This window comes from Rhipicephalus sanguineus, chromosome 1 (genome assembly GCF_013339695.2).
Source record: "Rhipicephalus sanguineus isolate Rsan-2018 chromosome 1, BIME_Rsan_1.4, whole genome shotgun sequence".
In the NCBI taxonomy this organism is placed as follows: Eukaryota; Metazoa; Arthropoda; class Arachnida; order Ixodida; family Ixodidae; genus Rhipicephalus; species Rhipicephalus sanguineus.
The window spans coordinates 339386672-339409553 of NC_051176.1; the positions used below are offsets into that span (position 1 = coordinate 339386672).

The 22882-nt window shown below is 41.2% G+C and overlaps 1 protein-coding gene across 1 annotated transcript; it reads right to left on the reverse strand.

Annotated features, from left to right (window-relative positions):
* Positions 1 to 43: 43 nt before the first annotated feature.
* LOC119379607 (zinc finger CCCH domain-containing protein 15-like) lies at positions 44 to 18294 on the reverse strand. Its single transcript, XM_049412032.1, is given in 12 exon segments — positions 44 to 128; positions 5368 to 5487; positions 5976 to 6050; positions 6052 to 6123; positions 9370 to 9561; positions 11496 to 11587; positions 11802 to 11811; positions 12939 to 13078; positions 14213 to 14303; positions 15391 to 15474; positions 15476 to 15493; positions 18135 to 18294. Coding segments are annotated over 12 exon segments (996 nt in total). The 5' UTR covers positions 18207 to 18294; the 3' UTR covers positions 44 to 98.
* Between the last annotated feature and the right edge of the window lie 4588 nt (positions 18295 to 22882).

Consider the following 22882-nt stretch of genomic DNA (forward strand, 5'->3'; position numbering starts at 1 on the left):
CCGCGTTTCACACGTAACGTTTAGAGGAAATGCAAACTAAATACCTATTGGTGAAGCAGCAGCAGCTGCCAGATCTCCAGCTTTCAGCGACTCTGCCATCAAGTTTCCAGGGTGATCTCTCTTACAACCTAGCAACAAAAGCATAAGGACCGTAAGCAATCATGTTAATGCCCTGCTAAACATTTATTTTGCAAAACAGTAAACAATCTTTTAATGCTAACATAAAAAATTGTCTTCTGGGATAAACACTGTTGCTACCAAGTCCTAAAGCGACAGAAATTGTGAATATGCTGCATGTGCAGCCTCTGTGATCATCGAGCACTACCTTATGTCAAACACGCTAAAGCCCATCCAGTCTGAATAATGGCAACAAACATATCCAGGCATAAAATACCAAGTAATGAGTAACATCTGCCAATGTGATTCCAGTTAAATTTTTTTTTTTCTTAATCCTGACTGAACATCCTGGCTGACACCAATACACACTTATATTAGCAGGGGCGAATATTCTAGTGCTTCGAATATTCGAACGAATATTACAGTATTTGAATTCGCTTTGACATGACTTTAAAACTTCCAAAATTTCGAAGTATTCGAAACGAACGAATAACGAATATTTAACCTCCTGAAAAGGTGGTTCCAGCAGCGGGAGACTGCTATGCCAGGAAACGACCTATTAATGGAAATCCGCACTGCCGTGAGGCCACACTTCAAGGTTAAATTACATTTTAACTTACCTCGATTTTTTTTTTTTAAAGTTTAGCAAATTTTAGAGTGTAACATATTTTACCGCTTATAACTTGCACCCTATTACTATTCAAATCTTGCTATGTTTGAAGTTACTTCCACTCTGCTTTGAACCAAAAAAGGTTACATTCACACAAGCCTAGTTCTAATTCCTAAAATATTCTCAGTGATGCTACCGAGGACTTCTCATTTGGAGCAATTTTTGGGCAGCAAAATTTCCGTTTTGGAGCACTTTGGAGCAGCAAAATTTTCATCTTGGAGCACTTTGGAGCAGATAATTTTGCATCTGGGACACTCTGCAGCAGCGAATTTTACATCCTGGAGTGTACTACAGAAGCACATTGCAATAACATTCAAGCACCAGAATATTACTATAGGGCTCTGTGAAGGCTAGAAATATTTCGATTCATTGCAAATCTCATCAAAAAAATCATCTCAGGAGAACTCCATACTTCACTCGCTAATGAAAAATAAGGGCTCATGCAGTTGAGTGTTCTGGATTAACCTCTTCGGCGATTATTTTCGACACTAGCAAATAAACAGAATACCAGATCAATAAAATTGCACTTTATGAAATAACACTCTAATACATCTATGTGGTTATAGCAGACATTGTAGACAAACGCCATGATGTACAGCAGTGCCTCAATGCCAAATAGCACAGTGTCCCTAATGCATTCCCCTAAGAAACTCCAAGGCGAAAGCCAGGTTCTTTTTCTTCTTGATCGACGGGTAGATCCTCCCTCCTCCTCTGCAAGCTATCTGCCCTCACCTGGTTTGCGCTAGCCATCCGATCACACCTGATACTAAGCGGAAGCACGTATGGCGTCTCACGTTGACCACGTCATGTCGTCATGACGTCACAAGCTTTGATCGATCTATTACGTGATGATGACGTTATCACATGATTATTTTATGTGCATCAATCGATTGACCGCCGACCTCAATTTTGTGATCATTTTTTGATAAGCATCTGATGTTTTCGCATTAATATTGCGTATTGAACGTTAACAACCTGGCCTTACATACCAAACTGTCCTCCACCATGTCACCTCCTTGCCATGCACGAAACAGCTTCGCTTATCATCCACTTCACAGAGTGAAATGGCTCAACTTTTTTTAATGTTTGTTGTGATAACAATTATATGGACGCTCTCCGCGGATTTTTGCCGTCGCCATTGCCGTAATTTTCTGTATAAAGACCAAATTAATAACATCACCATGCGCATTCTAGCCGCGGTAAAAGCTTGCGAGCGCTGGCGACGAACGCGGCTGAAGCGGAGATTAAACTAGCCGCCGTCTGTCTCCGTCGCACGGACAGCGCATGAGATAACATCTTCCCCGCGTGCGGGCCTGCCATCGATTGCTCATCAAACAGAGAGGAAACGCCCCGCCTGTCTTTCGTAAGGAGCATGAAAGGACGCCAAGGGGGAGGGGGGGGGGGGACCGCATCATTTGAAGGGTGCGCGCCATCTCGAGGCATCAGGGACGGCTCGTAAACTTGCTGTGCTCTCATCGCTTACTTCGTGTTTAGAAACTCAGAGCAAGAAAACGCTTCGGTTCCTGGAGCGGCCATATTCCCTTAACCAGTGTTTTGTTGAGTTACGCGAGATCTGATCCAAAAGAGTTAGCTGCTAGCCTTACTGCGTTTAACGATACAATTTGTTGTATCGCATTTGTTGGTTAAGCGAAACTGAGTTCTTTTAACCGTCAGCTATTGACCCCCGAAAGCGAGGGGCGGACGTGTAACATGGGGTAGCCGCTTCACTGTGGGCCGTCAGCGACGGGCCCGCTACTGACAGCTGCGTATTTGCGGCTGCTCCGACCAGGATAATGCTTTTATAATGAGATGAAATTTTTAAAAAGCAAGCAAAAAATTAAATTGGAACCCTAGCATGTGAGCTCGAAAGGCAAGGCCGTTTAGGGGGTATTTACCGCAGAGTGAAATTAAACTCGGACGTGCTGGTATAAGCAATTACGAAAAAGCTCTTCCGAATGAAGATCCATGGATAAAGTATATCTGAGGAAAAGTGTGAACGCGTTTCCACACCGTTCGCTGTGCTCTTCCATAAACGCGAAGCAAGGAAGATTCGATATTGTTCCATATATATACTGCTAGCGATCCCAGATTCATTTCCGCGATGTCCGGAAACAGAAGTGACAGACATTTTAGCAGCACACATGTAGTTATTACTGAACATTGCTTTCCTTATGTGCCGTGCGACGCTTGAAACGAGCTATTAGCAGCATTTCTAGAACAGACGACGTCCGCCGATGAATCGCCGTCGCACTTTCTCGCTACCGATAGGCCTAGGACGTCACGAGCCTCTGCGGAGAGCGCGTTTTGCTGTCGAGCCGGACTTGCAGAACAGAAGCTATGTCGGCACCGCGCATGGCATCGCGGCTTACCCGGGACACACGCTCGAGCGCTATTTATTCACGGAATAATTCTTGGTCCATGGTTGCGACTTTGGAAGCCCCAAGATCAAGCTGCACCTGTTCTGATGCGCCGGCCGTGCGATTGCCGGTGATAGACCTCCCCAAAACCCGAGACTTTGGCGCAGGTTTGGAGCAATGTTCGTCGATATTATCAGGATGGGCGCAGTAAATACATTTCGCGCACTTTGGCGCAGTTGGCGCAGGAGTGGAATCACTGAATATTCTGTAAGTAATTCGGTCATGACAAAAATATGCTCAATTTAATGCGAAAAGCCTTAGATGCCTCATCAAACGGAAAATTGATCGGCGTCTTGCGTCGGCGGCATCAGCATGACTCGTGCAAAAAAGGGGCGTCATCCAACGTGAGGACATCACCATATGACATCACAGAGAGCCAAAATTTGTGACGTCATAATGGCATCATCACAATGACATCACTGCTTGGTCAAAGGTGGGCCTGAGGCAGTGCAAAACAGGTGAGGTTCGGAGAGCTTACATGGCTCTGATGCTGGAGGCTTTGCAAAACCACATTAGTTGCAGGAAGGTTTCGGAGCAGGAGGTTCAATATATCGACTTAGAAGAAAAAGAGAACAAAATGGGCTTTGCCTTCAAAGTCCGACTGAGGCAGATGCATAAGGGACCCTGTGAGTTTTATTCTTTAAATGTGATATATACCATTTGAACTATTCAATTCGTCCAAATCACTATTCACTTTGAACCTCAAATTTACTATTGCCAATCCATAATTTATATGAACCAAGAGTTTGTTTTTTGATCGTGAAATGGACCTTTGCCAGATAATTGAGTGGTGATCGTGCACACACACCCGACCCTGATGTTCACTCAACTCACAACGTAAATGTCTGCAGCATCTGTCCTGGGAAGAACCATGCTCTTGGCTCTACTAAGGACACCGATTTCGGTAAGCCCTCGGCTGAGTTTGAGCGTCTTTCTGTGGCGGTAATGGTGATTAAGAAACATGAACATGGAATATCAACAGTTGTGCTACAGGGAGGATGACAAGTTGTGGCCTATAGCGATAAAAGTTTTCTGAAGGTACAATGATGGGCATTAAGTTTGAGTAAACTTTCATTCTGAAAGCTAAATTCCTGTAGTCTTTCATGTAATTATCAGAATCAGATGCTGCTACATTTTTTGCTATAAAAGTGGGTGCTTAAAATTTGAGTTACACACTGTTTTCTACTCTGAGCCCATACAGCTCAGTAAACATCCAAATAGACCGACCACTGCCAAATAAGCAGCAGTGTGTTTGGATGACATTTTTCTCTACCTCTTCATTTTATTACCCCACAAAATATTTCAACCAATTCGGTCACTCTAGTCAAGGTAAAATTAATGATAGTAAATTGCATACTTCTGAAAGATGAACCCGATGGAATAACAAAGTAAGTTTGCATTAACCGTAGCTTTTTTAAAACGGAAATGACCCAAAGAAATGAAATCCCATCATACTCTAGGTGCACCAAAATATCATTACATAAGAAAGAAAACAGAAGCAGCATTTTAAAAAAGATCTGATGTATAAGGGGCATCCACAAAGTATTATCTTTTAATGAGGCAAGAATAGCAAAAAAAAAATTGTATTTGTTTTTAGATTAGAGGATGCAAGCAGCTTGCATTCACAAAAGCCCAAAGAAATGCTGGGACTTTGCTGGGACCTGAGTGGCTTGTGTTAAGCAAGGGGAAGGCCTCTTTCATGCATCAACATTACATGCATACTAAATGCCTCTATGAAAGATTCAGAGCTTGCAACAATTCTCCCTTCCTTATCCATGCCCACAAGTGTACCTTGGATGCATTGATTCAGCAGCTGTACAATTGTTGATATCAGGGAAACAAAGTTATACATTTACATGAATAAAGTTTATAACACAGTGGCAAATAAAGCCATATATGCGAATACTAGCCATATATGTATTTTACACATTAGCTAGACCTTTTTTTATACAAGATACTATAAGGTTAATAACAGAAGAATGTCATTCAGGGGCTCCCTGTAATATCTTTTGAGACTTGGAATCAAACCATCAGCAGACTGTGATTAAAACATGGCATTCATGTATAAACATTCAAGGTGAGTGACATGCTCACTGCAAATGAAGAGCGAAATTTGTTTGACCATTTCACAAGCACAAAAAGAGAGCAAAGAAAGCCGCTCACCTCCGCATTGTCTTCCTCGCCCTCAAGTCGAGACAAGTCATACGCTTCTTCACCTTCTTCATCCTGGCCATCATCCTCTGCCAGCTCAGGCCGAAACGTGAACATGTCCCTGCCACTCAACTAGATAACAAAAAATGTATAGTCACAACACCACGCTGAATGGCTCTTTACACATGCCTTCAATGGGCATGGTCCAACATAAACAGAAAAAGGCCACAGAAAGCTCTGTAAAATGTTACCAAAAGTACTACATACTGACACCATGCATAACAGGACAAAAGAACGCTTGAGGTTTCACTGCTTTTAAAGTAAACCTTCAGTTTTACTAATGATATGTAATTGTTGCAACAGAAGTTGTCCACAAGTCTGATAAACATGGGTCACTGTGACCTCCCTACCCTCCACAAGCACCAGAGCCTTTCAAGAGCTCCATGTAACCAATAAAGGCCAATGTCCAATTGATCAGTAACCAAACATGATGATGTGATAATGATGCTACCTATTGGTAGATCAGCTTCAAAGCTTAACAGATTTACTTACAGAAGCCATTCTATGCGCAATTTGTAGTTGCTAGTAAAAAAGTTGTAAACTGCACGAAGGATACTTACCCCAATGCTGCGGCCAGCCTTGAATTCGTCTCGCTTGCGGTCTCTCTCTTTCTGTTCGCTATCCTGTTTCTCTCGATATCTTAGCCTTTTTCCATGCACGGAAAATCTCCAAAGTGATACGGGGCAGGTTGCCACCTAGCTTTGCTCTCTGCAACAGAATGATTCATTTAGGCTTCGTTGAACAAGTAATTGTTGCAGGAGAGAAATCGCTGAACAAGAATAGCTCCAGCGACGCTCCTTGTTCATGATTTCTGATCACTTCTATTTCTCATCACCCACTAGAGCAAAAAGGGCAAGCGCCTGTGTATTCCAATGTAAAGGAGGTGAGTCAATATGTGCAGCTGAATATACTACTAGAAAAAACCACCTAAAAATGTAATAAGCGTGTTATAATACTTAATTGTATCAAACTGCCTATATTAGATTCAGATGTGCCCACTTGCAATGAATGAACTGAATCGTGAAGCAGCAGCATCTCAACGAGCTGGGGCATCAAATTAGGCTGCAAGGACAATTACCACTGTATAGGCTCATTTATAATGCAATGCAACATTGGCATACATGTGTGAGCAAATGTTACATTATGCTAGGGAGAAATCAGAGGTTTGTAGTGTGGCATGTCACTGAAGATTTTACGATCCTAATGTGGTTTGCTAAACAGGCCACACAATGACAAGAGCTCTTGCCAGAGCTGAGGCTATTGTCCCTCATCATTTGGACACTGGATCAGCCCAGACCCAAGCATATTCTTTTTTTCGATATGGAAGCTACCTCATCTCCCCTGTGTCCACAGTGTAATGTCAGAAACAACACTGGTAATTTTATAAGTGGCTGCAAAGGCTGTTGCTATGAGCAATGTGTTGAATTCTGAATTCAATGAACAAGGTAGCTATCATAAAGGCTGTCACACCAGATACTAAGAAATTGTGCAGTGCCCATGCCGAATATTCTTTTGCTGGCTAATAAAATTTTATATGCGTGGCTATATAGCACTAACGTGGGCCACAATGCCTCCTTTGCACAGTTAAAATTTTGCAAGCTATTAGGCATATATATTACAGTAAAGGGGAATAGTGGATATAACAAAGTAATGGTTATAACATAATAACTTCAGCTCCCCCTTCAATCTCGTTATAGCCAGATTTAACTGTATTGTGCATACATAAGCAGTTGAGGCTGAAAATCTCAAAAATCATGCAGCAGAAACACATGGAACGTGTGCAGAATATTTGATGTGACAATGGTACTAGCGAAAAGAATGTCATTCCTCTAGCTAGTACCAAAAGTCACGTAAGTGCAGAAGCTGACTTGAAAGCCATGTGACTCAACATCTACTAAATGTTTGCTGCTGCTTCCATGCAATAAGCGCACAATGTCACAAAACTCAAACATGGTGGAAACTGTTGAAGATGAAGAGCTTTCGGCCGCGGTCAGTATGCTGGCATAAAATTCATTTGATACATCGTTATGGATGAATTATCAGTTTCCGGCCACTTTGCCTGCGAAAGAACTATCATTGCGTGCGTGTGATGGTGGTGACGGTACATAATAAGGGAGGCGTGTAGAGCACATTCCGGGCTAATTAAACACGGGCGCCGTGGTAGCATTGAGAACGAAGTCGCAGGATGACGAAAACTGCACCTTTTACACTGCTCTTATGCAAAATAACTACAGGATTTACGTATTCATCAAGAAAATTGAAGTGTATTGATGTAACAGACATTTCTTTATTGTTTTCTTAATATTCGACACTTGGTTAATTCGGACACTTCTTCTGGGACCGTGAAATCCAAATTAACGTGCTTTTACTGTACAATAATTCCACAAGTAAAGAAATCTTTTTCTTGTTGCCAGGAGCTTAACGCAATATTTTCTTAAATTTTGCTTAAACATTTAAACACTGTTTACCGAAGCATCTGACTTCAATTAACAAAATTTAAGCGTGTTGTTTGTTTTCACCATCCATTCAATATTCTGAAGTCATATATGTCCAGTGTGGCAATTGTGACACATATAATGTGTGGTTTTGTGCTACTGATATTAAGGATCACGCAATGCGAACATATAAAAACATATACACAGACCATTGTTGTGCCAGAGCACCTGACCGAACGGGGAAGCGAACAAACACCTGCACTTCGTTGGAAGTTCACGGCATCGCGGTCAGCGTTTGCCCTGCGACCAAGAAAAGGGCCAACTCCTGCTACCTGGAAGCAGGGATCAACCCCTGCATGCTTTGTCTGCAATCTCGGAAAACGGTGTCTTCGCCCAGCCGGCCCCGTCGACTGACGCCAGTCGTTCTTCCAAGCTACCCAGCTATGGAAAGGCTGCTCAACATCCTAAAAGAGCGTCAACACCTGCTACCTAAAGGGACGTCAACATACTAAAAGGAGCGTCAACATCCTAAAAGTGCGTCAACACCTGCGGCCTAAAGGAGGGTCACATCACAATGGACTGGGACTTTATTTAAGACCGGCCTGGTCCGTTGTTAGAAAGACGCCCCAGCCGACTTGGTCGAGCTGGCAGGCTCTGTCCTGCTATAACCTGTTATAACCTGCTATTGCCTGCTATTGCCTGCTATTGCCTGCTATACCTGCTATAAACGTTGTTACTGTTTTTGTAAACGTTTTGCCTCCTTGCTCTGCTCCTCAGCGATAAGTCCGATCTTCGGCATCATCGGCTCACCAGCCTCCCGGCTTTTCATCTACACGCAAACCCCATTCCTAACACCATATGCAATGTCACTATATCTATAACATTAACATGGTGCTGTTTTCTTGCATTTTATATTCAATCAAACAATTTCACACAACATCACAACACATATAATATCAAAGAATTTCAAACTGTACTGGCTCAAAGAAAATACGAGAAAATCTTGAGAGATATTCTTGCTGCGGGCTTAGCGATATTTAACTTTATATACTTTTTTGCTTCAATGACTACATCAAGCAATAACAAGGGAATTCGGCTTACGCACCAGGTTATGAGAACACAATGAGGGACGTTGCACACTGCTTCAAACTAGAGTCGCTTATGTATGAGGCGCTTACGTGGAAATGTCATGCTTCCAAAAATGTACAGTCCTCATGGATTGAAATGCGACATCAAAACTTGTATAACGACTGGTATACACAATTGCTTGAGATCGTCGCGTCATGTCACCCCGAAACTGGCCGCTAAAAATAAGGTTGGATCTGATGTAAACGTTCAAATTTCACCAATACAACTCAAACTGAAGGCGGTGGACGTAAAATTATGTGCATTAAACCCTAAATTGTCACATTTCAATCCATGAGGACTGTACGAAATGCACGAATGAAAATGCATTTGGAAAGAGTACGTGCATATTTATTAATGATGACTTAGTGACAATGTAGTGGTAAATGCCCACCTCTGTTTCAATGAGGTCTTCTATTGTCAATGTGTCTTCTGCTTTAACCTCATCAATGTTTTTCTTATTCTTCTTCAACACAAATCCAGGGGGCACAGCGTGGCGGTAATGGCACTTCTGCCCTCCGTTGGGACATTCCCAGAACCAGCCATACTTGTTCTGCTCCAGAGCATCCAAAAAGTGCTTGCAAATCTACAATACAGAATACCAAACATCAATATTGTGGTAGGTTACACAGTGTGCTGAACAGTTACCTGTTCGTGCTAACTCTGGTGTTAGTTCAGCTGACACCTTACCTATGCACATGTCAATACCAAATAATGGGCCTCTATATGTAAAGTGTCAGGCATGATTACAATGCATCTGACTCAATGAAAAAGTCACAGCAGTGCTGGGCCTGACTCTTTTGGCCTGTTACAGCTTTCAGAAATTGATGATTTTGACCATCAATAGACAGACAAGAACAGGAAAGGACAAAAGCACACAAACATAATGTCCAGCAAAGCTAGAAATTACAACAAAGACAACAACAACAATGTAAATGAACCAGCAAAGGGTTGAGGGAGGGTTCAAATACACGACGCACTTTGGATTATGACAGCCAATAATGCTCAAATTTCAAAACTGCAACTGACTCCCTTTCACATTTTATGCAAAGGAGCTGATCGCAACTGAGAAATTCGATCAAACTCAACTGCGATCAAAAGCGCTCTGCATAATTGGAGATAAATAAACGCTAAATATACTAGTGAAGAAAATGAAGTTTATCATCTATAGTCATCACATTAAAGTAATAAACAAGTACATGTATCTAAACTGAATAATCACGGGGAATTCAATGAAAAGAAAATTCAAAGAATAAAATGAGCTGAAGGCAACTGGAGGATACGTCTAAGTACTACTAATATCTGCATTGTGGTAGTAAAAACCTAAGGGCCAAACAAGGAGGGTAATAAGGAAACAAAGAAAACTAGGGGTCACACAATGTAAATGCTATGGAAAGGAAGATCGGCACATTGTCACTAAAAGATACAAAGGAAGCAGTATGGATTACAAATAAAATGTAAGCAGGCACATTTCATTTGAGATTGAGAGAAAGGATTTCAGGTCTGCCAGGACAATAGACAGATGCCAGAGAAGGCAAGAGCAGCTGAAAGTCAAGTTAGGTATATTGACGACACCAAGAAATCTGGTAAGTGTGGCTTCAGTTGGTGCAAAGAATTTCTTTCAGATGGCACCCATGCAGTGACCTAGTGATGACACATCTTTACAGGTACAGTAATTAAATGTAATAATTCTAACACTGCGGTGAACTGCTACTTCCAATATTCGACACACGAATGCCATACAAAAGGTTGCAGTAGTTCATATAGAGCCGGTCACAAACAAATTACTTAAAAGAGAGACTTGTTAAAAAACTGCACACAAAAAATGACCAAGAAGAAGAAGAGGAAGCCGGGCTGCAAGCACCTGGTTTCCTCTTCTCAAGTTCTGACAAACATGCGATGTGAAACAGCACAGTACAAAAAGGGCCTTTATTTTTCAGCAACACATTATAAGTTGCAGTGCAGAGGTGTACCATACTTAAGAATTTTAATGATAGTTTAAATAACTGACACAACACAAGGACACACAGAACAAGTGGGAAGAAAAGACAACCTCTGCTTAAAGCATGACCATTTACAAGGAATAATTAAGATATCTGGCCTCAAACTTTATGCCAAAAGAAAGAGAGCAGAAGTCCTTTTACATGTTATTATATTATATTCCCTAAAGAGACTACATGCAAGTTCATGCTAATTCACTAAATCAGGTTATATTTTGGTGAATATCTCCAAAACTGTTTCAGTCTGAAGATTCTAGTAAGCAGGCATGGCTTCAGCACAGGCTCGCTTCAACCCTGCAATAACACGCACCCTGAAGATATTAACATTTTGCAAACTTGAGCTGATCACGCTTATCACTAAATTCCCAATGCCCAGTGCAACAAAAATGTAATTTCAAAATAAGCCTCATTTTTTCAATCGACAACACTGTCTTTAGAAATGGCAGTCAGCCTTTACATAATTCCCTAGTATATACTACAAACAACAGGGGCTTTTATAATTTAGTTTGCGCATACATACAATGTCCGTTTTTGGCATCCGCCTTTCAGCTTCTCCATGCTTCTTTTCTACAACTTCTGCAAGCTTGGCTTCATCCCAGTTATCCATGGTGTCTGAAATGCATATCATGGTATTTAGAAATAGTCCTTAAAATTTTCAAAGAACAAACTGAGGCTGTATGCAAGAACCCATGAAATTAACAACCCCCTTAAGACTCAATAAATTTTACTTCTGCATAAAGCCTGTACACGACATTCAGTACCAAACTTCCTGCTTCTTCTCCAAAATTAAACACGCTGCTCTTTAATTGGGTAGTATGAACACCACTATCTGCTGCCTACAAGAGTCCTGATTATTTGTGTATGAGTAGGGTACCACAGTGAGGCTTTAGTACAATATGACAAAAAATAAAAATACCAATATTTCTTAAAAAATTCTAGTTCAATTGAAAAGTCAGTATATCTAAGGTCAATATAGCACAAGAAAAAGGATTCATACAGGAAACTATGCTTAGCTATCATGCAATTTCAAACAGCTAGCAGACCATATTTGTGGACGGTCAACTGGGGCGATGGAGAATAAATCAGAATGCTTGACAGCATTTCCTACCATCCACCATGGAGATAACTCGTGTTTGTTACCACATCTGTTTGCAGCATTTGAAAGAGCGTATGCTTGGGCATGTTGGTAATTCATGTTTCACTTTTTTAGCGCACAAATGAACAAGGACGAAAAGCGACGCGGACACAGCGCTGTGTCCGCGTCGCTTTGTTTAAAGATTGAAGTGAAATTGTTTGCCGCAGTTTTACATTTTTAGTATACTCCTTAGAGGATCTGGTTAAAATTGACACAGTGCTCATCATCGCATACTGAGATACAATCATTACAGTGTACACATATGACTATTGAATACACTTCACCATGCATTGACTGTCTACTAAGAGAGCGCTATCTCAGTACTGGACAGAGACAGAGTTTCCACAGATTCAAAGCAGCTACACTTAAGCTATGGCATGAATAGTCCACACTTGAGACACAGCACATATCATTGAAAAGCTAGTAAACATTCCTGCACACAGTCATCCATTCTTAGATTTATGGGAAAGATGCAGCCAATATGACATCTAATACAGATATCAACTTACGAAAGTTACTCAGCATATCTCACTTCTGATGCTGCCACGAGTGCTGAAATTCTACTGGAGTGTTATCTCATGAGCAAGAAGCAGTGTACACCCCCCCCCCCAAAAAAAAAAAATTGAAGTAACTGCGAAGTGTAAATGCAAATAACAATAATCCCATTCCTTCCACCTTAAACGGTAAAACTGCTTCTTCCGAGAATTGAAAAATTACACAAAAGTTGGCAAAGAAAAATACAATGCTGAATGCTACATAAACTGACTTCCAAAACTGTAGCTTACAAATTTCATAGACAGAAAAACAGCTGGCAATAGCTGAACATACCTTGGTCTCTGACATCGTGTAGATGTCCCTCTTCTCTGCTTTCCTCTCAATAGCAAGGTCATGAGAAAATTTGCACTTATCACCTTTCCCACAATTTCCTTGCTTAAAAAATGCGCACAATACAGACTTTGGATCAGCACCTGTAAACAGAATGGTCATGACAAGAGAATTAACTTGAAATACCAACCAAGACCAAGATAAGTCAAGTGATGACCATGTACTCAATGGAGTTAATATTAACGCGATAGCGTTAAAGAGCCCTTTGCGGAAATTCCGGTGTCGGTGTCGTTGGTTGTGAGTGAAAAATCAGCGCTGTTTGTGAGCGAAAATTTGAGACAGATCCAAATAAATAAATAATTAAAAAAAAATTTTGGTTAGAATGGCAATCGAACCCAGGCCTTTTTGCGTGGCAAGCAGGTGTTCTACCATAGAGACATGCCATTGTTTGGAACTGCTTCCGAAAAAACTCTATACATGCCATGTAACGCGAAGTCTCCTTAACGCATGCAATGTTGGGTGGCAGAAGTGCAGATTTGCACCAGGTGTCAAAACATGTGAATTGCACAACGAGTGAAGGATTTATAGGCCCACCAATTACAATCGCTCAGAATATTTAATCATCATCATTAGCAAAAACATCAACAAAGTGAGCAGCAGCGTATGCTCGCACATTGCCTTTTGCACGCGTAGTGGGTACTTTGCTGATTCGCCAAAGGAAGAATTATGGCGTAGTGGGCACTTTGCAACTGTACTTGCAGTAGGCATAGTAGGATGGTTTGAAATGGCTAATTTTACACGTACAGATGTTCCTTTCCTTGTGGCACAGTTGAGGTGTCCCACCGAGAAGCGAAGCGAGGCTACCGATTGAAGAGGCGATGCAAACGGGGCCCAATTACGCTATCATGTTCTACTCTTGAGGCAAATCTCAAGCATCCTCAAATTTTTTGTTTCCAGACTTCATTAATACCCTACATTATTTCATTTCATTTCAAATTTATACAAGTAGATCTTTAGACACCTTGCTCAATTATGCAAGCCCCAAGCATCAATTTCTTCTTAGCTTTGTGTGTCCAGAAATGCTTCTAGGTCACCAGTGTAACAAAGCTGTTACTATGCCATATTTTGTTTGATCATATCTGAGCCATTGGGAAATAAACTCTCAAGTGCACAATTTATAAGCCACGTTTGCTGTACTACAAGCTCTTGCAATGCATACTATAAGGACATCATTTGATGGAGCAAAAATTTTGGCCCACAAAAAAATAGCAGCATACCTTTCTCTACCTTTTGAACAGGCCTGAAAAGTAGCTGGTTTAAGTCTTCTGCTTCTGTTTTCTTCTTCTCAGTCTTTACTTGTGCTTCCACCTACAGAAAGTAAAAAGGCCTTGAATATGTCTGCCCCAATAATTTCGCCTGAGCAGGCATAGAAATCACTGTAGAAGACATGGTACTGCTTTTACCTCAATATCTGCTGATATTCTATTCAGACAAGACCTAACGCTATGTCCAGATGTTTCGGCGCATTTCTAATGTTACTTCATATGCCAGAGACCAACTGATTGATTCCAATGTCCCAAAGCTGCATTCAGTATATAAGGGTTGTCATAGCGGATGACTTCTACTTCTGGCTAGTTAGGAGTTTTCCAGTGCTGTCGGGTAGCTCTGCATGTTTTTTTCCTTCAGAATAATGTGACCACCATAGCTGGGAATTAAAAATTGCAATACAGCATCATATTCAGCCTGCCTAGCTGTCCAGCACTCTACTATAGCTAACTCTTTAGGAAACATATTCAGTTAATCTTTTTCTACATAGAAAACCAGGTTGCACATTAGCAAGCAAAGAGACCAAAATGAAATGATCCAAACAATTTCATCCCACCCTTCATCAGAAGCCTTTTCATACTTGGAACCATTGGCTGAGCAAGACAAATAAAACTTCATAATGCAACATACAAAAACCAGTTGCTGCAGAGTGTGGCAAAATTGAGCCCCTGGACTACATGGTGGATGCACAAACGTTTGCAATGATGATAAAGAAACTAAAGCTATCAGAAATAAAGTAAATGTATCGTAGAACTTTCCAAGTTCTTTTATTATGCCTGAATGTGTAGTATGGTTGCTGCAATACCTATCAGAAATAAAAGTAAAAGTATCGCAGATTTTAAAAAGTTTTTTATTATGCCTGACCATCACAGTGGTCTAGTGGTTATGGCACTCGACTGCTGACCCGAAGGTCGTGGGATCAAATCCCGGCCGCAGCGGCTGCATTTTTGATGAAGGCGAAAATGTTAGAGGCCCTTGTACTTAGATTTAGGTGCACGTTAAAGAACCCCATGAGGTCTAAATTTCCGGAGCCCTCCACTACGGTGTCCCTCAATCATATCGTGGTTTTGGGATGTTAAACCCCAGATATTATTATTATTATTATTATTTAGTATGGTTGCTACAATACCTTTTTCGCAGGCTGATTGCCAAACTTCACTTGGTGCTGAACCTGCTGGATAAACTTCTGCGTTTTTGCTCCCTTCTTGTTTTTTGAGGCCAAATGTTTTGTCCTGCAAGAGAGAAGCAAGAACATGACGTCTAAGATGTGACACACTCTTTATCAGGCTTACATTTTTCCCTGAAAACTTGTTGCCTCTATGAGCAAAAAGATTGAAATCCCCTCCCTTACACTACGTAGCGAAGAAAAAAAGTGTAGTGCCATTTTTCAAGTCAAGTCCTAAAGAAAGTGGAAGCATGACTAGTTAACTGAAAATGCGGCTCAATATGATCACTGCCACAAGCGGATCAGGGGTGTAAATTGACAACAAAATTCTCCCCTTTTATAGAGACAGCCAAGCCATGCATGCAGTGAGCTGTGATGCTTTCTTTCTAGAGTTCCTATCTTTGCAGTCATGTAAGAAACGTGATGCTATGAAACTTTTCTTCATCGTACCTCTGCCAGGAAAATTTTGCAAGGAAAGGTTTGTAGGACACTACAGTCCCTTGCTTTTAAACACTGCTAATGCCAAAAAATGACATAACTGCAATAAGCTGACTCAGAGCAGTAAACAGGTCATCTAAAATCACTAGACGTGAATACAGGAAGAACAAGTCATGACATATATAAGCATCAGAGAATGCATGAAAGACTACAGTTGTAAATTAAAACTAAGTACAACAGCAGATAATTGTTAACATGGCTTGAAGCCAGCCCACTCGACACAAGTGAAATGTCAAAACCAGCAGAAAAGACACAGATTCCTTTATGTGCATACCTTGTCATTGCTGGTGGCAACACGAGAGAGTATATCTTCTTCAAAGAGGCACTGACACCGATTTTCAATGTCGATTTACTGTGCGATACAAATTTCCCGTATACAGAGATGGCTCTGAGCAAGTGTGAAGCCCAGTAAATGCTGATAAGATACTTTATTTTGGCATTAACCCATATATGCCCAGTGTCCTACATATAGGACGCTTCTTTGATGCACTCTAACATCGCTATTTCTTTAACTGATGACTAGCGCCGCCTACAGCACATCAAGCAGGCCTCAATGAGGCCTGCTTGATGTGCTGTAAGGTGGCGCTACTCATCAGCTAAAAAATAGCGATGTTAGAGTGCATCAAAGAAGCGTCCTATATGTAGGACACTGGGCATATATGGGTTAAAATCAATTTTTGCATGGCTCACCTACTGACATTGACACTAGCATGATGTCAGGCTACAGTACCAATTCTCGTGACTTCATGCACCACTATGGCTAGTTGTGATGACGTCAGATACCAAACATACAAAATGGCCACTTGCAGATCACCAACGGAGCCACGGAGTGTAGCAGCCATGAAAACGCCCCAATAACTTGCGCGAGCACTTGACAAGAAGCTCATACTATGTTGTGATGTCAGGGTACAGTAGGAACTGAAACTAGCTTTCAAAAACATGTTGTAACTAATTTTTCAGGGTGCGCTCATGCTTTCTAATACACTTTCTAGGCTCTTGAGGGCCTGGCTTTTCATTTGACACGCAAAAAAAAAAAAAAAAACTGAAAATTGTGACGTCAGTCCCCTTTAAGCACAGTATTACTTGTTTTACATAACTGTTGTTGCATGTATGACATTACAACAAAATAAAAGTTTGTAGATTACTTGCACCCACCCTTGTTTCAGTCTGTCAGCTAAACAGCAAATGAAGTGGGAATGTTTAAATGATAACTACGAGCACGGAGATATTTTAAAAATTAGTTTGTTCAGGTTAGTCTAGCCTGCTGCCTCAAAACTGTTTGTAAGTCGTATATTTTGGAAACTAAATTGCGCACGTTACCATCAACTATTGTTTTCAGTCGTATGTCTAGCAGATAACCTTTTATTTGAGGTTTTATAAAAAATATCAGAATGCAGTTTTCATATTCCTGTAATGCGCGGTAAAAATTTATAAAATATTCAGGCAGCAGCCATGTGTGCAATCTTTGTTCTCAACCGTGACCAGTCCACGTAAACCGTATATCGCCAGTGAATGACAATGCAAAACGTTACATAAGGTGGCGGACGATCTAACCTTCTGTCTGCCAGTTCAAGCATGGTCAGAGAGTTTACGTACGTACACTAAGTATAGCGGAAGCGCAACAGTATTCTGGCAACACGAAAACAGTAAAACGAAAGCAGTTGCACGCTTCGATTGTCTAGAAATAGGTGTTGCTGAAATTCGCATACTTATCAAGATTTCTAAAATTAGGCCACTCTTCGCCACACTAACTTGTTGCCTCGCTGTGGACCGTACACGGATGCTAAACTTATTAGAGCAGTTTTGGAACACCGCGGACATTTAAGACGAGAAGCAGCAATCCAGTCAAAGAATGAAACATTACACTTGGGAACAACATTCTGAAAGACTACTTTGATAATATACCTTTGCGCAATCTTTTTCTTCGCGATCATATGTAAGTCATGGGTTGATCAAAAATTAAAAAAAAAATCTAGATGCAGGTTTGTCTCCGCGTGTGCACATGATTGTCAATACTTGTCGCTCATCTAAGCACAACGCGAACGAAACGTTTCGCTATTACAGTTCAATAAATGTCTGACAACCGTAAGCGTAACGAGTAAATTGCGCTACATGTAGCAATTTATGGATCAATCCGGAAAGTCTCGCGAACACGGTGTTCATGGAATTGATGAGAAACGCAACATACAGAAGCCTCGTCATTGGCTTACCTCAATTACTTTCTCTTTTTTCTTCATTTCAGTCTTTTTACTCGGCTCAGGCGCTTTCTTCTTTGGAGGCATTGTGACAGTTTTAATCCAATTGCAAAACCTAGAACGCACCGTACCACACGGCGAAAAGTGGTGAACAGCGAGCGCGGAGACTAACGGAACATAAGCAACCGCCGTTTGGCACTAAATCATAATCATAAAATCAAGCATAGATTGTATAAGTGATATACAGACTTTAAATATTAATAAGTTTCAGCTCAAGCAACAGTAATTTTTTTTTAAATGCAGAAACATTTGCGCTAACATCTATTTTAAAAAATCCAAGTGAAGCTCAATACCAGCACGGTTTCAAGTCAAAACTAGTCGACTTCGTAAAACTGTGCTAGAGTGTGCGAAAGCTTGCCTCCCGTCAAACTGTAGTTGTAGCGGCTGTAGCTCGTTGCTTGTTTGCGTACGGCGATGTCTGTGTTGGAAAGAGAAGCCATACAAAAGCAAATTCAGCAAGACTGGGCGAACAGGGAATACATTGAATCATTAGCGGGAGCATAAAGAAAATCGTGATTTCTTACACGTTTGGTAAGCATGCGTGTTTGTTTATGCGTTTGCGCGGAGTATGACTTGTTTTTTTCCTTCTTTGTCACATTAATGCACCATTTGCAATTGCAGATATGTCATGTAGGGCAATGGCTCGTACTTTAAACGAAAAGCTGACGTCACTGGAAAGAAGAATCGAATACATAGAGGCCAGAGTGAGTAACACATAGCACGATGCATTCACGCGCTTGGAAGTTCCGTAAGCATAAGTCGGGGGTAAAGCCTTGGCTTATTTGAGAAGGAATACAGCGTACTTCGTCAGCGTTAATTTACATGTCCTACGGTTGGTTCAGGCAGCCAAAGCTGCGTCAAAAAGTTCAGAGATCTGTGCTGTATGGAGCTCTTGCATGGTCTACGTAAAGACTGGGCCACACCTATGTTTGGTGCGTTTGGTGCCGCCCACAGTGACTGCGGCGGCCGTTTTCTGGTGGGGGCGGAATGTGAAAACGCCTGTGTTCTGAAATTTCAGTGCGTGTAAAATAATGTTGGCAAAAAAAAAAAAAAAACCTAATCCCTACTGGCGCGTATTCATAGCTCATGTGAAGCTTCGGAAAGTAAACCCGCTTACCTGACATATTGAGCATCTTGCTTTTGGCTGTTCATAGCCTGCGTTTTGCAACATCATTTTAATTTTTCCAAGCTTTAATGCTGCATCAACACTTAAAACAGAGCTGCCTGCCACTCCCCCACTTTTCTAACCAAAACTCGAAGCACTTGTTTACTTTCCGAACACTGGTGCTCACATCCACTGCAGGTGACTGGCCATGACGTGGGTGGATTATTGCAATTTATTACTGTTATAGTGTTTATAAAGAGTTGAACTTTCATGACTGCTGTAGAACGAGAGCTGATGAGATCAGAAAATATGTTAGAACTGCTTTAATAATGGGAAGAATTGGTAATCAATTATCGAGAGGGCTATACAAACTAGCAATCATGTAAAAATCCTTGACAGCGGGGAAAGATCTCTGTGGCTGTGTCCCAGAGTGTAGGGCCCAAGCAAAAGAATTACTGGTTCTGTTAATTTCAGGCAAAGGTTTTGAAGCGGTAATGTTTGACTTTCTTGGAGCCGTGAAGTGGCAACAAGATAGATGTGATGAATGGTTTCCTCTTGATTGCAGAAACGAGCAGAGAGGGGAGGCTACCAAACCTGGGCAGTCTTAATGAAGCCAATAACTCTAAATTCTTTAGCGAACAGGTGCATGTGATTAAATGATTTAGGAGCAGTAATAACCCATAAAGAGTACCGAGCTCAGTTTTCAACTGAACAAAGCTGAGGAATTTTAATGCATTAAAGTTTTTCAGTTGACATGTTGCTAGTGGCAATTCATCTGTTGAACCTCACAAAACAGTCTTGCAAAGAGGCAGAAGCACTCTTTCGTTGGCTCGATGTGTCAGAGAAAATGGTCAGAAGTAATGGCTGTGTACACCCACACACCCGCCTTTTACAGCGAAGCTGTTATGAGATCACAACAAGGGCCGCTTTTGGCGCCGTAGTTGTCAGCCACCGCCCCCGTGGTCCTATCGCACCAAATAAAGGGAAAACTATACAGGCTTTCATGCCAGGAAGGAACCCGCGTTAACATATGTAATCTAATGTGGTAGAAGAGTAAGATAACAACCAGGCGTCACACAACGCGAATACCTGTAACCAGGTGTCACACAATGCGAATTGCGCAACGGTGGGGTTGTTGAATGCTTCCAACCCATTACAAGGGATCTGCTATAATTCTTTATCGTCATCAGCCACAGCATCAACAAAGTGCACATAATGCCTTACAGGTGTTAGGCGGGTACCACGGTTCTCCGCAGAATGAAATTGCCTAGTGGCTGCTTCCCTATTTCAAAAAAATTATGATGATTTCTAGCTATGGGTTCCTCTCAAGTGTACTTCTATTGGTTGCCAAGGAAGCCCATAAGGCTCCCATGATCCATTTCCTCAGGGTCTCAATAAAGTTAATATCCCTCTCTCTCTCTCTCTCTTCTCACGTTACATTTGTTATAAAGCGTGGTGGGAGAGTTCATAACGACCGTAGGCATCAACACAATGCAAATTACGTAACTAGTGGTCATTAAAGCTTCCAACCCATTATAAAGGGCTCAGCCATGATTCTTTGTCATCAACAGTCGCATCAACAAAGCGCACATAATGCCTTAGATGGTACCATCGCTCCTTCGTAGAATGACGAATAATGTCGTAGGGGTGTTTCCCAACTTCACAAAAATTGATTGGTGCGTAGTGGTTAATTGCTAGTGTACTTGATTAGTAGCCACAAGAGAGTTTATATACAGGTTCTAGAATGCTGTTCTTCCAGCTTTTGCTCTGACTGCTACGCTTTCCGCCCAGGCCTGGCGCTTTTTTTTTTTTTCCCAACGTGACTGCTATTATATTAAAATGTTGAAATGTAGCAAAGCTCTTGCCCGTTAGACTACAATGGGGCTGAAAATGTAACCTTAATTTTTAGCTTTGAAAGGGCTGCTGTATTTGAAATACTTGTGGCATGCATTTTTTTCCTTTTTTTTATGCTTCAAATACTTTTGTGTTCACTAACCCCCCCCCCCCCCCACTTTTTTTTTGTTCAGGTTACAAAAGGTGACACAACATTCAACTTGATTCACTGTGTGGTTACCTGCAGACTTTACGTCCACTATGCAGGTGTTTGTATATATGTTGCATGGTGTAAGCAGCTCCGCATGAGTTGCTTGCCTGCGCACTTGTGAAACACCAGTGTTACAAACATTCTGATTCATTTGTGTTGTGAATCAAGCTAATGAGTGCTGATAATGGACCTTGCGGCACAAGTGGAGGTGGTATCTTAGCCCACCAGCTCCTGTTTGTCCAAGCAGTGTGTTTATGACAAATACAAAAATTTTGAAGTCATTGCAGTTTGTGAAACTGATGTATAATTAACTGTAATATGTAACAATTGCTTGTAACTGCCCTAAAATGCTTTTGTAACACTCCTGGGTACTATTTTTTTAAGGGAATATGTAGATTCAAAAATCTCACCTAACCTTCAAAAAATTTTTTTTTTGCATTGGTAAAATTGAGCCCTTCAAACTGAAAAGGGATTTTTGAAAAACCTTGAATTTCACCGAGTAATAAATACCCCACGAAAGGGATTCCAAGGTTCTCTGTCATGAATTGGCGAGGACCCTAGCATACTCCCAACATTAGAAACAGTGATGCAACCGAACTCTGATGCATCACATCTAAGAATTACAACATAGTTTTGAGTATTGGTAATTTAATATTGGAGAAATTAAGGCACAGATAGTACACTGCACAAGATGGTTGGTCTTACAATTTGTATACCTCACCACACTGTACATCTGTGTTTATATTGAAGTATAGTAATCAAGTTCGTCACTATAAAGCACAATAAGGACCTTGCTTTATACTTTGATACACACACCTTGCTCATTTATCCACATGCATGTAATTCACTTCTGACAATCAGTGCCTTGTTCGAGAGCATATGCAAAAACAGTGCTGCTTTGTTGTATGAATATTTCCAATGATGCGAGAAGTGACTGCTACTGTTTGGAGAAACAGTACCCACAATCACTTCTCAAGAGAACTTCACTCGCAGAGGCACAGTGTTGATACAAAAGTGGCAGTGAACATTTTTTATACACATCTGTATTTTTCTGCAAGGCATTCACAAGGGGTATTACTACTGCGCTATAGAGATATCCGTACTCCCATGTTCAATATATCAAGAGTTTGGCTGCGCAAGAATATAAAGCCACTACATAAAGTGCATGTGCAGGACTGGAAGACCTCTCATTGGGAGAGAGTGAGCAACACCAGTACTCTGTGCTTTTTCTCTTGGATTGTCTCGAGAGATCTTCATGCCAAAGCCTCCTGCACTTTTGGTGCTTTTTTTTCTGTTTTCTCGGTTTAGTGAAGCAAGCAGTGCACAAAGCCATGTTCATTTGACCCATGCAAATGTTAGTCTGCGAATCACTCAAACAGTAAAGGTGGATAGCTTGTGAAAATCGCTCACTACAAGGAAGTCCCAGCAACAGTGGATATTTCTAAAGTAATTTTTGTATCTAGTGCAGTCTAGCGTTTTGGAAACATTGCTGAAGATGTGCTATGTAGAATGCTATGAAAAACATGAAAAACTGACGAGGCCTTCAAAGTCCCT